Here is a 14,792-nt window from a genome sequence, read left to right as displayed (position 1 = left end):
CCCCATAGGAAGGGTAAAGAGAAGTGGCCTGAGAAAGTTAGGGGCAGGGTGGACAAATCCACAAGGTTCATTAGAGTCCATAGACGCTAAAACTTGAGTTCAGTTTTCACTCGAGCTTCACCGAGGGACCACTGAAGAGTGCAGGAGACCGTGTAACCTGACTTAGCTTGACAAGGGGCAATCTGTTAGGAGGCCATCACAGAGGCCAAGGTGAGAGATGAGTGACAGAGTGGCCAGCACTGAGGGGTGAACACTGTTATTTTTAGGTCATTGTCCCTTAACTTCCAGTCTACCTGCAAACACTGTCAGTTCCACTTCCAAAATAAGTTCTAAGCCCAGATGCCTTTTTTGTATGTACCTCCAGTTGTGCACTCTGTCCCATGAGGGGGGTTTCAGGAACGGAGGGAAGATGGATAAGTCAGCAGGTTCTCTAGTAGGCATTCCTTGGCAACAGATGCCTATGGCTTTCTGTTGGGTTATGCTATTCCTAGGGTTAGAAATTATCTGCTTTGTATTATAAATATTTGTGTTTAAGAATGTGTATGTCTAAACTGCTTGAGGGCATGGATGTTACTTAATGTTGAATTTCTGAGTGTCCAGTGAGTTCTGAGCTCTTAAATTACAGTCCATGCATGCTGAGCTGAGTGCAACAGAGAATGTGAAGCATCCCTGAGAACCATCAGCCTAATATACCTTTTATTTTTATTTTTTTAAAAAATGTATGTGGGTATATTTGCCTGCATGTTATCTACCACATGCATGCCTGGTACCCGAAGAGGCCAGAAGAGACCTCAGATCACCCTGGCAATGGACTTACAGACAGTTGTGAGCTGCCATGTGTTGGAATGGAGTGAAGATAGATTGTGAGCTGCCATGAGGGTGTTGGGAATCAATCCTGGGTCCTCTAGTAGAGCGACCAAGGCTTTTAACTGCTGAGTGATCTCTCCAGCTTCCACTTTTAAATATTTTTAATACATGTCCTTGACTGGGAAGTGAGGGCTATATGACTATCAGCACATGTCTGAATATATGATGCATACGAAGCATACCGGAGAATGTTTCAGGATTCAGATGACCAGAGATCCAATTGCATTCTTTAGTAGCCAGATTACCTGATGCCAAGAAAGCTACGGTCTAGGAAGCAGATCTCATCTCCATTCTAGGAAGCCTTCAGATTAAAACTGGGAGCAGAGGTGGTTTCCAGTTACACCACTACATGATGAGAGCAATTTGATTTTATTTTCAAGTGAGGGAGGAGGCACAGCCAGTGCCTGGAAACTCATATGGTTTCTCTCCTGTCAGCCGCTGTATGTGTCCTGCTGAGCACACCAGCTGCAGAGACCAGCCATTCACCATCCTGTATCGGGACATGGATGTGGTGTCAGGACGCTCCGTTCCTGCTGACATCTTCCAGATGCAAGCAACAACCCGATACCCTGGTGCCTATTACATTTTCCAGATCAAATCTGGCAACGAGGGTCGAGAGTTCTATATGCGGGTAAGAGGGAGTGTGAACCATGGCTGCCATCTTTAACAAAGGCCACTGTCTTTGTGCATGTGCACCGGCGTGAGTGTGTATGTGCGTTCACGAGAGCGAACACATGTCAAGGCCAAAGATCAATGTTGATTGTCTTCATTCTATTGCTCTCTACCTTCACCCTCTATCTGGTGATTTCTATCTTTAATAACAGCCTTGTGTGGTCTAGCCTACAGTCACATTTCATGGAAGCAGGTGTATGTATGTGTGTGTGTGTGTGTATATATATCATATAGGAAGTGTAGAAAGCAGAGAGGAGGTAGGAGCCCAGTGCTCAGAGACTCTTGTCTATTACTTTCTGCATGGTCTTCCTTCGTGTCTCCCAGGAGTCTTGTCTGTGAAAGGAGAAGTTAGGCCATGACAGGTTTTAGTTTCAAAACTATGAAAAGGACTTCATTCCTTTGCTTACACATTTATTTACATTTTGACAAGTATATTATAACTTACTATGCATATTTAATAGCTGAAAATACAGCATTAAAAAAACCCTATGTCCTCACTCTCCTAGGATGTAAATGTCAGCAAAAAAGAAAAAAAAAAAAGCATAGTTCTCAGGTGTGGACTCTATTGACTCTACAGAGTGAGCATTGACACTCCTAAAATCTGAACTAGTTAAAACGAAATATAATGTCTTTCCTGGCACTTGTCACATCGCAAGTGCTGCTTAGCACCTGTAGCTATGATATGAAATAGCTCAGATACAAAACACTGTAAAAAGTTTGAAAACATGATAGTACATGTCCTAAAATGTGTTTACTTTGCATAATAAATTATGTACCTTCAATACTATGCCATGTGTATACCTTTAATACTATGCTGTGGGTATACCTTTGTACCACTCCATGGATATATCTTTAGTATCATGACATTCACATGACTGGACTTCTCATCTCTTCAGTCCCTGGAATGACTTACCTACACTGAATGGCCTATAACCATTTTTGTCATATTGTAGAATGCATGTAACCATTGTTGGGGGAAGGTTCTAGAGCTTCATCTCTATAGACAACCTCTTTCAGATGGTGAAGCCAGGGTAATATCTACCTGAGCTCTCTGCATTGGCAGTTGGAGACAGGGATCCCTCAAATTTACTGGCCAGCCAGCTTAGCTGAATTGGTGAGCTTCTGGCTCAGTGAGAGACCCTGCCTCAAAAAAGAAGTGGAACCAGGCATGATGGCATCCCTTTAATCCCAGCACTCAGAGAGTGGAGAAAGAGGTAGATGGATTTTTGGGAGTCCAGGCTAGCCTGGTTTACGTAGCAATATCTAAGTCATCCTGGGCTATAGAGAGACCTTGTCTCAGAGGGGAAATTGGTAGAGAGCGATTAAGAAAGAAAAAGACATTTGATGTTGTCTTCTTGTTTTACATGCATATACACACATATGCATAACACTTACATGTACATGAACACACACACACACACACACACACACGACATATACAACATGACTGGATATTCCTTTCTGTGGCTCTTGTAGCAAATGACCCCAAACCTGGTAGCTTAAGACAACAGAAATATTTTTCTTTATACTTTTGGAACTCAAAATGTCTGAAGTTATTTCTGCATCTACCCCAATGCATTGCAGGGCTGTATGTCCCATGTCTAAAGGAGAAGCATTTCCTATGTCTTCTAGTTTCTGGTGATCACTACATGTCCTGTGTCTCAGGATTTCTATTGCTGTGATGAGACATCAGGACCAAAGCAAGCTGGTAGGCAAGGGTTATTTGGTTTAACTTCCTTCCACATTATAGTCCATCATTGAAGGAAGTCAGGGCAGGAATTCAAACAGGGCAGAAGCCTAAAGGCAGGAGCAGATGCAGAGGCCACTTAGACATGCTGCTTATGGCTCACTCCCTAACAGTTTTATCAGCCCTTCTTATAGAACCCAAGACCACCAGCCCACCCTCAATGAGCTTGGCCCTCTCCAGTAAATCATCAAATAAGAAAATGCCCTACAGGTTTGCCTACATCTCATTTTATGGAAGCCTTTTCTCAGTTGAGGCTCCCTCCTCTCCAGTGATTCTTGCTTGTGTCAGGTTGACATAAAACTATCCATCACATCCTGACTGTGGCCTAGTCACTCCAGGCTACTTAGACATTATTATTCCTGCCTCCTTCTTTGCATATGGCTGAGTACCCTTTGCTATTCTCTTACAGAGAGCCTTGTGACTCAGGAACACCAGTTTCCCTGGGTTCAGACTCTTAAAATCATCTTCAAAAAATTTTTTTTCTTAACACTATTTACTTCTCACCTGAATTGAAACCTCATGGTCACAATTTGGTCCACTGTACCCAGGAGCCTGTATATGATCCTCTAGAGTCACCATTGGGAACAGGCCTATGGATGTTTTATACAGTTAATTTGAGACCTATTCAAGGGCCTATGACAGAGCCATATCTCTGAACGTCATGCTTGCCCCTGAAGCTGTCAATCTTAGGGAGTAGTGTATTCTCACTCATCCCTAAGACATTATCTACTATCAGCAATAACCTAACAGAATCAGGTCATTTGTGACCACCTGACTTGTGGAGCTAGTTTAGAGTTGGCTCAGACCAAAGCAGAAGGATCAAAGGCTTGGGGAGAAGTTGGCAGAGGTAGTGAAGGACTTGAAAGAGATGAATAGATGGTACATGTGTGTGCATGTGCATGACTGCATGTGTGCATACATGCATGCATGCATGTGTGTGTCTATCCTTCCTTGAGCTTATATGCACTGGTATGTGCAAGAAACTCACTCCTGCCAAGTCTTGATGGGCTTACTGTCTTCTCAATATAAGTCAGCCCATGTCAGGACATCTGGAAACACAGGAGTCCTAGTTATGGGGCAAAGAGATGGCTCTCCCCTGTTAGGGATTTAAGACTTCATTAATTCTTGCCTCAGTTAAACTCCAGCCCCAGGCAGAGCAGGAGCTCTGTAGAGGCTTCCCTGTCTAGGCAACAGGTCCTTCCTTTGAATGCCACCCACTAAAATCCCCCAGGCCCCATAATCACTCTGGTGACCAGCCTGAGAGGTGCCCAGGGATGGTAGAAAAAGGAGACTACCCTTTAGATGGAATGGCCAGGAGAGAGATCCCTTTCTTTGGAATTTCCTCTGGGCCTAGATTGTTAGAGCAGCTAAGGAACACTGGACACTGAGCTCAAAGCCACGTGTAGCTTCTATCTCCCTATGACCAAGAAAGACCTGCAAACTCTTTTTATTTTTATTCAGAAGAGGCATAGAAGCAACAAAGGGACACAGGCCTGCCATAAAAATAACCAAAGGGTCTTAAGGGTGGGGGAGGAAGCCAAGGTCTCCAAGACTGCTCCTGAGACCAGACAAAGGTTTGGGTGAGACCTGAGGAAGTCACAGGGCTTGAGAGTGGCACACTGAAACTGATGGGATCAACGGGCTTCTGAGCATAACATTGTCCAGAGCTCAGAACCTTGCTCAGGAGGCCGCTCCCTTTTGTTTACTGTGACGGGGCTAAGTCCTGTTCCTTGGTCTTCTCCAGTTTTCCCCAATCCTGTTATCTTGAGCATGTTATCTAATTGCTTGCAGTCTCAATTTCCTGATCACTAGAGAAGATCCTAATGCTATTTGCTTTAGGATTAGCTGAAGTCATTCACTTAGCATGGCATCTGGAACACGGGATGAAGCTGACAAATGTGAAAGGCTGAGGGGAGGGCATGAACCTGTCAAGCACTTTGCCCATTTTCTCCCCTGCTGCCTCAAACTGTGCACACCTAGGCGACATCATCTCAGCTTGCTTCTGTAAGACTCCAGGAATGTTCCTTGACAACTGTCCTACTGTCTCATTCTCTTTCACCAAAGTCCTTGCTGACTTTCATAGAAACTACAACCTCTGTATCTTTCAGTGTCAAGTTTCTGATTGCCCCTAGTGAGGCAGTCCTTACGGCCCCTTTCTTCCTCTCTCAGCAAGGATAGCACTACTTTTTGGATTCTCTAGGATTAGAGGCAGGGTGCATAGATGGTGAGATGGACACAGGGCGAGATGGACAAACAGGGTCCATATCTTGTCACTGTAGCCAGAAATCATGCCTGTTCTGAGGAAGACACTCAAATCCTTGCTACACCATGTTGGATGCTGCTGCTGCTGCTGACACTTATTATGTCTATGGGTGTCCCACTTACCATTTCCCTGTATGGGCAATAGAGTCTCTGGCTGGCTACTTGCCACATCAAACCTCTCTTTATGGCATTATTGTCCACATAGATTTTCAGTGGTGAAGTTGGCAGGTTGCCCCGGCAACCTGACCAGCAGCCATTACTCAGGGCCTTGAATGTGGAGTATTTTTGACTTATTCTTCTAGTGTTAAGGTCTAAGAAGAACATCCTGTTGCAATAGAAAGCATTTAGTAAGTGGACACTGCTGTTGCCACTGCTACTGCTACTGCAGTTGTAAGAAAGCCATTACCTCTGAGAGCCTGGAAAAGTTGGGAATGCTACCCAGGCAATTGGAGTATCATGTGGCCATTCAGGTTCTCCCATACTGATGTTCATTGGTTTTTATAAGAAGCACTTGGGAGTAGCATTCTGTCAGTAGACAAGCCATATTACACTTGCAATTACACACGCACACACCCATCCACATGCAAACATATGGATGCATGCTCACAAGTGCATACATATACACATGAGCATATATTATACGTACATGCCCAAGGATGCATGCACATGCGTCTCTACAGGCATAGCCTGTGGGGTCATATGAGCAGTCTGTCAAGAGCTGAGCCTTGGACAGAAGTCTAAGTCTAATGCATTAGTGTTTCCTAGGGGGTGTACAGGTGCAGTTAGAGGTAGAAGAAAGAGAAGGAATATCATTTAGACTGTGCTACATTATGTCTAGCCCATGGTGACAGGGATCAGGTGGGCTGTCCTTTCGGTTGACTTCACTCTTTCCTCGGTCATCCACTTGCACACATCTTGTACCTTTACTTATAGCAGAGTTGAGCCAGGCATGGAATTCAGACACAAGCATGATATGGCTTCTGCCCAAGCACACACTCTGAGGTGCACTTGAAGAACAACCTAACAAAGCCAAATGCATGCCATGATGCAATGGCAGGAAATGGAGAGCCAGAGGACCTGTTGATTAAAAAGACATTTAGAGTCAGATACTCTAGTATTGCACGCATGTATGACCTTATGGATATAAAGGTCATAGCTCTTATCTTATTTACAGTGTAGGACTCAGTAAGAAATGGGCAAAAGTTGTAGCCAAATGCCTGGCCTCATATGACCCTCATTTTGGGATGTGTAAGATCTTAGAGATAAAACTGAGGATTTCATACATACTAGGCAAATGTTCCATCTATGAGATATGCTATGCTCTCTCTGTTGTTTTGAATTAGCCACCAAATGACCAGGATTTTTAGGGCAGGTATTTTAGTAATACCTTAAAAAGCTGAGTTTGGTGGGGAGGTGACTGTCCTCAGTCCTAGAAGGCACCTGAGCACTTCCAGGTGCCACAGCTCTGGCCCTGCCAGTCTGCACTCAGTGACTTCTAAGGTTACGTGGGTCTAGCACCATCTCATACACGTAAGACATTGTTCAAAAGAATAGCCTGGCAGCTTCTCCCTGCTCCACTTCCCATTCAGACATGCATCTCTACAAATTGTCTTTCTCATAGACACCTTCTCAGGTCAAGGTCCTTAAAACCGTTGGCCTGCCTTGAAGCAGACAGTGCAAACTGACAAAATGAATGAATGGGTGAATGTTGTGGCCATTTCCCCGCACAGCTGTCCCCACTGAAGTCCTGGCCCTGGGCTCTGAGTTTGAAAGGGCTGAGAAGGAAGTCCGCATAAGGTACTTGCACAAGGAGGTACCAATTACGTGTATGCTGATGGAAATACTGAAAGCCGGTGCCAGGAGGAAATTGCATGGCTGTAATGGCTGATAGCCCAATGGACAAGGCAGGCCTAATGCTTGGCCCATACCTGTCTGGCAGCCCCACCTCTGTCACACCAGTGAGCGATCTTGGAGGAGGTGCCAAGCTTTATGGGGAGCCCTCCCTCTATGGAGACAAAGTAGATGCGTAGTGTGCCTTCATCCAGGCCAAGTTCCTTGACTTCATGAAGTTTGTTCTATTTATTTTCTGGGTACTGCAGCTTCTGAGAAGTGATAATTCAGCCTGTCCATGTTCTCACTCATGCTGTTTCCTCTGCAGACATCAGTATCTGTCTGTGGCATTGGTCCTGGGTACCTCTATCTAGGGCATCACAAGGGAGAAGACTCAAAGTCTATCATCTCTTCTGATAATTGTTGAATAATGAAAAAGAGGTGGAGGTTTACAACCAGGCAGGAAAAAATGAAATGGAACTCTCCAGCTCTACCCCTGGATGACCCCAATCAATTATTTAACCCACTAGGCCTCAGTTTGTTTGTCTATAGAATGGAATAATGAGCTATGCCTTTAGGATAATCCTGACATAAGGGCAACTGGCCCCCATCACACCCTATCCCAGAATTTGGTGCTTTTAGGTCAGCATTTTAAAATTATTTATGTGTCCACCAAGTACCCGGCAACCTGATAAGCTACAGATCCTAGCTCAATAGGTCTTTGGTGAGCCTAAAAGTCCATGTTTCTAAACAGTGGTACCACACTGTATTCTAGGGATGCAGAGATGGACCAAGGCTGCAACACATATGATTATATATTGTAAGACATTATTTCTCTCAATATACAGTAATAATTCACTCATGTGCAAAGCTAAAGTCCTTGTGGCAGGGTCTGACTTAGATTTGGGAATCAGAGAAGGCTTGCCTTAGGGAATGATCTTTCAGGTGAGACCTACCAGGTAAAGAGTGGGCAAAGCTGAGAAAAAGCCCAGCACCACTGAGGTGCCCAGGTGACCTAGCTTCACGGAAGCAGGCTAAGACAGCATCCTCACTGAGGTTGCTGCCACCAGACATCTCTTCCACTAACATTTTTGACTAGTTCCCCTGGTTCTGTCCACAGCAAACAGGGCCTATCAGTGCTACCCTGGTGATGACACGCCCCATCAAAGGGCCTCGGGACATCCAGCTGGACTTGGAGATGATCACTGTCAACACTGTCATCAACTTCAGAGGCAGCTCCGTGATCCGACTGCGGATATATGTGTCGCAGTATCCGTTCTGAGCCTCTGGCTAAGGCCTCCAACACTGCCTTTCACCAGCACCGAGGGACGGGAGGAGAAAGGAAACCAGCAAGAATGAGAGCGAGACAGACATTGTACCTTTCCTGCTGAATATCTCCCGGGGGCATCAGCCTAGCATCCTGACCCACATCTGTACTATTGCAGATGATCACTCTGAAGGACATCCTGCCCTCAGTTCCTATGATGCAGTTATCTAAAAGTGTTCATCTTGGCCCCTGATATGAGGTTGCCAGTGACTCTTCAAAGCCTTCCATTTATTTCCATCGTTTTATAAAAAAGAAAATAGATTAGGTTTGCTGGGGTATGAGTCCTCGAAGGTTCAAAAGACTGAGTGGCTTGCTCTCACCTCTTCCCCTCCTTCCTCCATCTCTTGCTGCATTGCTGCTTTGCAAAAGTCCTCATGGGCTCTTGGGAAATGCTGGGTATAGCTAGTTTGCTTCTTGCATGTTCTGAGAAGGCTATGGGAACACACCACAGTAGGATCAAAGGTTTTTATAGAGTCTATTTTAAAATCACATCTGGTATTTTCAGCATAAAAGAAATTTTAGTTGTCTTTAAAATTTGTATGAGTGTTTAACCTTTTCTTAGTCATTTCGAGGCTTCTTAAAGGGGTAGAATTCCTTCCAAAGGCCTCAGATACATGCTATGTTCAGTCTTTCCAACCTCATCCTTCCCTGCATCTTAGTCCAGTTTTTATGAAGGCCCCTTAATCATGCTTTCTTAAGAGTTTTTACCCAACTGCGTTGGAAGACAGAGGTATCCAGACTGATTAAATATTTGAAGAAATCTTGTGTTTGGTTAATTATGACTCCATGGATAATTTAGTGCTTGTGGTTGGTTTTAATCTGTGCAGTGGCTTGGAAAGTTCTCTGAGGGGCTGAAACCTCCTTCGTAACTGAATCAAGATGGCAAAAGATGGGGAACTGAGAAATGAGGATGGTGGAGAAGTGAGGGCCAGCATCCACCCCAAGATTTTTCATAGTTGCTTTCTTATGTGGTCTGTTGTGGGTTCTCTCCAAGGGCAGAGGGCAGAGGGCAGAGGACACAGGACACAGGACACAGGACACAGGACACAGGGCCAAGGATACTAAGGATACAGGCCAGAACATACTCAAATCCCTGTAAACCAGTGAGTGGCCCCTGCCCCTCTGTAGAGGGAAGCCTGATTAAGCAGGAACCATCCCCAGAAACTGATGCTATTGATCCTGGGTGGGGCCTGAGCATCAAGATTTGTTAAAGAGGAATAAATAGCAAAGTTGAGGATGAATTGTCAGAGGTGGGGGGAGGTGGCTAGTGTGGCCCAAGTGTGGGTTACCCTGCCTTCAGCACCTGTACAGTTTCTCCCAGAACTTTTAAATCTTGTCATCCCTTCGATGGTCAGGAGCTCCGGGTTTCTCCCCAGGCAGATGTAAAGAGCACAAGACACAGAGATGAGACCAGGTTAGATGGCTGTCCACATGACATTCTCAGGAATGGATAGGAGACAACAGGAGGAGAAAATGTGTTCCTTGAGACTCAAAGACACACCTGAAGGACCAGGCTACGGAGGCTCCTATCCTACCTCTTGGAGATAAATTCCTCCAAGATACCCAGGTCTGTACCCTGGACCCCTAGGCTAGTAGGCAATAGATTAGGTTTGTGTGTGTGTGTGTGTTTTGCTTATTTGGTTTTTTTTGAGACAGAATCTTTCTATGTATCCTTGATTGGCCTCAAATTCACTATGTAGACTAGGTTGGTCTTGAGTTTAGAGATCTGATTTCGTTTACCTGTTTGTGCTGGGATTAAAAGTGTATACTACCCCCAAATCAGATTCTTCAGCAGAGGCAAAAAAGCATTACCACCTACATCTGAACAGCCCCAGCCTTTCTTAACCAGAGTGTGTCTCAGACCACAACACATCTCTGCCTCACTTTTCCCCGTAACTAAAACCAAGTCCATTCTAAACCATGTCCATCAGTGAGCCTTCTGGCAGGCTCAGGTAACATTAGTAACACCTACCCGGGTGGCGTAGAGGATTCCATTTGGAAGCTTGGAGAAAGGGACCGTTCCCTTCAGCTAGGCTTTCTAGAGCTCACGGCTAGAAGGCACCCTCTAATTCAGGCATCCTGATTTTGAGGAGTCTAAGGAGTTAAGGTCAGGGCAGAGTAGAGATGCTAAGTGCCAGCACTCAGAGCATCCAGGACCATTGGCCCAGGCTCAGCACAGGGGCTTGGCCTTGTAGTTTCTGCCCCCGTTGGTTTCCAAGGTGCTATATTTGGAACTAGACCCCGAGTAAGTCCTTAGGGTTTACTTTTTAGTTGTCATTGTCTAAATGTGGCTTCCTGCTTCGAAGAAAAAAGGCACCCAAAGGCTCCACAAAAGCAGGTTCAAAAGGCCTCTTGGCCATTGGATTGATCCTTCAAAACATCACTGATGAGTTCAGTTTAAATGAATAAGAAGCATGTAGGATGAATTTATCTTAAGATACACTTGGGCCTAGAAGTTCAAGAGGAGAATGGCCTGTGGCAGAGTGTGTACTAGAGGGCCAAACCCAAAATATTCAGACTGGTTCTAGAGGCTCCCAGAAACCAAAAGGCTGCTTGTTTTACCCACTTGTTGGAAACAGTTGGATGTTATTTTTTTTTCCTCCCATGGCTAAGGGGGAGGAGGTTGGCCTGCTGGCAGAATTACAGCATTGTACTCTAATGTGGGGTCTAGTGGATTGGCTGTTTTGGAAGCCCTAATATATCAGGGCTCTCCAGGCTTGTCTCTTGTCAGTATGGCTGCATCCTGGAGCTGAAGTCTTCCAAGTCAACCCTGGTTCCATCAGATCCCAAAGAACGAAGCAATCTATGAAGAGAGGGTGCCAGACAAAGATCCAAGACACCAAGCCAAAATCCTGTGTTACCTACCACCTGACTGTCTGAGTTTCCCACAGATGAATACTTCCATTTAGCTGCTTCTAATTCTAACGTTCTCAGAGGCCCCAGGATGTACTTTGGGGATAACAGCCAGCATTTCCATTAAAGTGCAGTTTTGGAGTTTCACAGAAGCGTGTCAATCTTAACACACTTTCTAATTGGCACAGAATCCTTTTACCTGTTACCCTGCAGGCTCCGGTAACACAGTTTTTCTTTAGGTAGCAGTCTTGGACTCAGGAGCGTTATTTGCCCAGATGGTGAAATGTTTAAGGAGGTCTGATTATTTCATTTTCAATGGTTTAAATGTATTTTTGTGGTCTCAGTGTTAACTCTACTGTGCCCAAATTGTTCATTCTGAGCCAAAGAGCCACTCAGAGAGACTGACTGCAAGACACAGGGGCGACTACCCTTTCTTCTCATCTTTCCAGATGAAATCCAAGTGGTAAAAGGTCTTCACTTAAGAGAGTACCATGCTTCATTGTTTACAAATATTTTTCCATATTCATGAGAGTAATACATGTATATCATGAAGTATGACCACACCCCTCCCATTTCTCCTCTCGTTATTCTTCCAATCCATCCTCCTCCCAGCTTAGTGTCTTCTTTAAAATTTTTAGTTTTGATAACCCACAAAGTCAAATTAGCATTGCCCATATGTGCACGGTGTTCAGTTCTCCACTGGAGGATGGGAAATCTACCAGTAGCCACACCCTAAAAGAGGAATGATTCTCCCTTACCTGCTCCAGCAGCTATGAGCTGCCAGTAGCTCCTCAATACAGATGGGACTGTGAAGCACCTTTCTTGACCTTGCTGAAATTTCATAGGTCATATCAGCTGCCTTGAGCTCATTAGTGTGGTAGCTGCATTCTGACTGGAAGACAGCATTTCACAGCTCTCTTCCTCATCTTCAGGCTTTTCCCACCTCCTCTTCCACAGAGAAAGAACTTAGATTGAGCTTATTTCTGGACTCAGAACCATGGTGCACGGTTCACTGGGGACACATTTATCTGACGATCTATGAATCACCAGACAAAACTAGAACATGACCTCTTTTAGTTAGAGTTTAGTAATTACCAAGCCATATCTATTTTGTACAACCAAAAACTCTCATGAGCATTCATGGGCATGCATTTGAAATTTATAATAAATGCCCTTTGTTTAAAACTATTAAATACATTTAATAGAAAACCAAAATACATGGCATGTAAAAAAGTTTCTTTTAGGTTGGCGGGGTGACTCAGTGGATAAGGGTACATGCCTCCAAGTCTGATGGCCTGAGTTCAGTCCTTGCAGTCTACGTGGTAGAAGGAGAAAACTATCTTTGAGAGCGACCATCTAACCTCTGCAGGTATATCCTCATCCATACACATACATGTAGGTTCTCCAGGAGCCACGCATGTGTGCTCAGACAGACAAATAAGTACATGTTAAAAACATTAAAAAGTAATTTGTTTTTTATTTGGCCTGTGATGCATTCTGGTATTTCTCTCTTGCTCTAAAGTGAGACGTTAGCTAAACTCTTGATTGGTTCTAGACTTGTTCATATTCACCGCCACACCAGCAAACACACACATTGTTCTTTACATAGAGGTTTTTGTACTGAAATTTCTTAGTCCCCTTATTTAGCAGATGTTTGGAGTCCCCAAGGATAAACTAAAAGATGCTTACCAAACAAACCAAAAACAAAACAAAACAAAATCCAGAAAACACACACACAAACACAAACACACACACAAACAAGAAACTAAACCAAACCAAACCAAACCAAAAAAAAACCCAAAACAACCAGAGGCTCTGGAACAAAGGGATGTACAAGAGTCATCATCAAGTGGATTTCTTTTTTTTTTTTTTTTTTAAGAACAATATTTATTTATTTATTTATTTGACCATGATATTCCTTTTATTGACAATGATATAAAACAGAAATAATAGGGAGATAGCTTTTTTTTTTTTACATTACCACATTATGGGTATTTTCCCTTTGTACTAGAATTTCCTTCCTGTGCCCACTTCTGCCTTATCTTACATCGGATTTCCACACCACTGACTCTTTCTATTTGGTTATGCCCCGGCGACCTAGGAACTAGCACTCCCTGGCTTTCTGGACTTATCTGTGCGCCGAGGGGCGTGCTGCTCCATCTCTCTCCCATTCGGCCATCAGTTCCTTTTGGACCTCTTCTGGAAGCTCATAGAAAACTTGCAGATCAATGTCTGGTGGGAAAGGAAGCTTTTCTTCCGCAGAATCCATCTCTCTGCTTTCTAGTCCCTGGTGACTTTCTAGTCCCTGGTGAGAGGCGGTGGCTGTCTGCTTGTGGCTGTCTACAGTGCGTTGTGTGGAGAAGAGCTGTTCAGTCTGAAGATTAGGAAATCAAGTGGATTTCTTGAGAAGACCATCTTCACTCACATCTCCGACTTGCTAACAGGTCTTTATTATGACTCATAGCCAGCATCTAGCAGAGAAATAAACTATGGCATGAGAGGGTAAGTGTCAACTTACAAGTGAGCATTGCTGGTGTCTTATAGTGGCTACAGCACCTTAGCAGGGCCAGCAATAGCAGCACCCTCCTCTCCAAGGAATTTGGAATATTCTTGATCAGAAATGTGAAAATGAAGGCAGAAGTATACTGCACATAGATGCAAATGCAAACACTACAGTGACATCCATTGATGAAGATTCTGTACATTATTAACATTGACCCAGGGCCAGAGAGCTATCAGACAGGTCGATTTCACTTAGAAGTCATTCTGGTTTGGGAAGAAACGTTATGGTTCGAACCTAGACCTTTTCTAATTCTTTTCACGTTTCTATCCAAACAAAACTTTTGACCTTTCCCCTTTTATTATTACTCTGTGTGTGTGTGTGTGTGTGTATAATGTATGTGTGTGGGCACGTATACCATGTCATGTGCTTGGAGGTCTGAGAACAACTTTGTGGAGTTGGTAGTCTCCTTACACAGTTCTGTGGATTCAGGGAATCAAACTCAGGTGTCTAAGCCTGCACAGCAAGTACATTTACCCACTGAACCACCTGTGCCCCACTGGAAAAACTTAAAGATTTGTACATATCAGAGAGCTGCTACACTTTAACATAGGTGCTCAGAGTTTTCTCAAATCTCATATACAAACCTTTCAGAACTTAGCCATTAAGGGAAGACATCTGGATTCCTGGTACATATTCACATTCCTGGTACGTATTCAAATTTCCGGTACGTA

General features: G+C 44.2%; 1 protein-coding gene across 5 annotated transcripts in view; it reads left to right on the top strand.

The window, feature by feature from the left end:
• Positions 1-9,465, top strand: part of Fbln5 (fibulin 5) — a 68,762-nt gene extending 59,297 nt beyond the window's left edge. For all 5 annotated transcript variants that reach the window (XM_085830624.1, XM_021178950.3, XM_029484933.2 and 2 more), the window contains exons 10-11: positions 1,303-1,498; positions 8,499-9,465. In XM_085830624.1, coding sequence (XP_085686750.1) covers positions 1,303-1,498; positions 8,499-8,529 — 227 coding nt within the window. In that variant the 3' untranslated portion in view covers positions 8,530-9,465. The remainder of the gene's footprint in view (positions 1-1,302; positions 1,499-8,498) is intronic.
• Positions 9,466-14,792: the final 5,327 nt, after the last annotated feature.

The sequence above is a fragment of the Mus caroli genome, unplaced genomic scaffold, assembly GCF_978045245.1.
Source record: "Mus caroli unplaced genomic scaffold, Mus_caroli_1 scaffold_14, whole genome shotgun sequence".
Lineage (NCBI taxonomy): Eukaryota > Metazoa > Chordata > Mammalia > Rodentia > Muridae > Mus > Mus caroli.
This window is presented reverse-complemented; position numbering and strand designations above follow the sequence as displayed.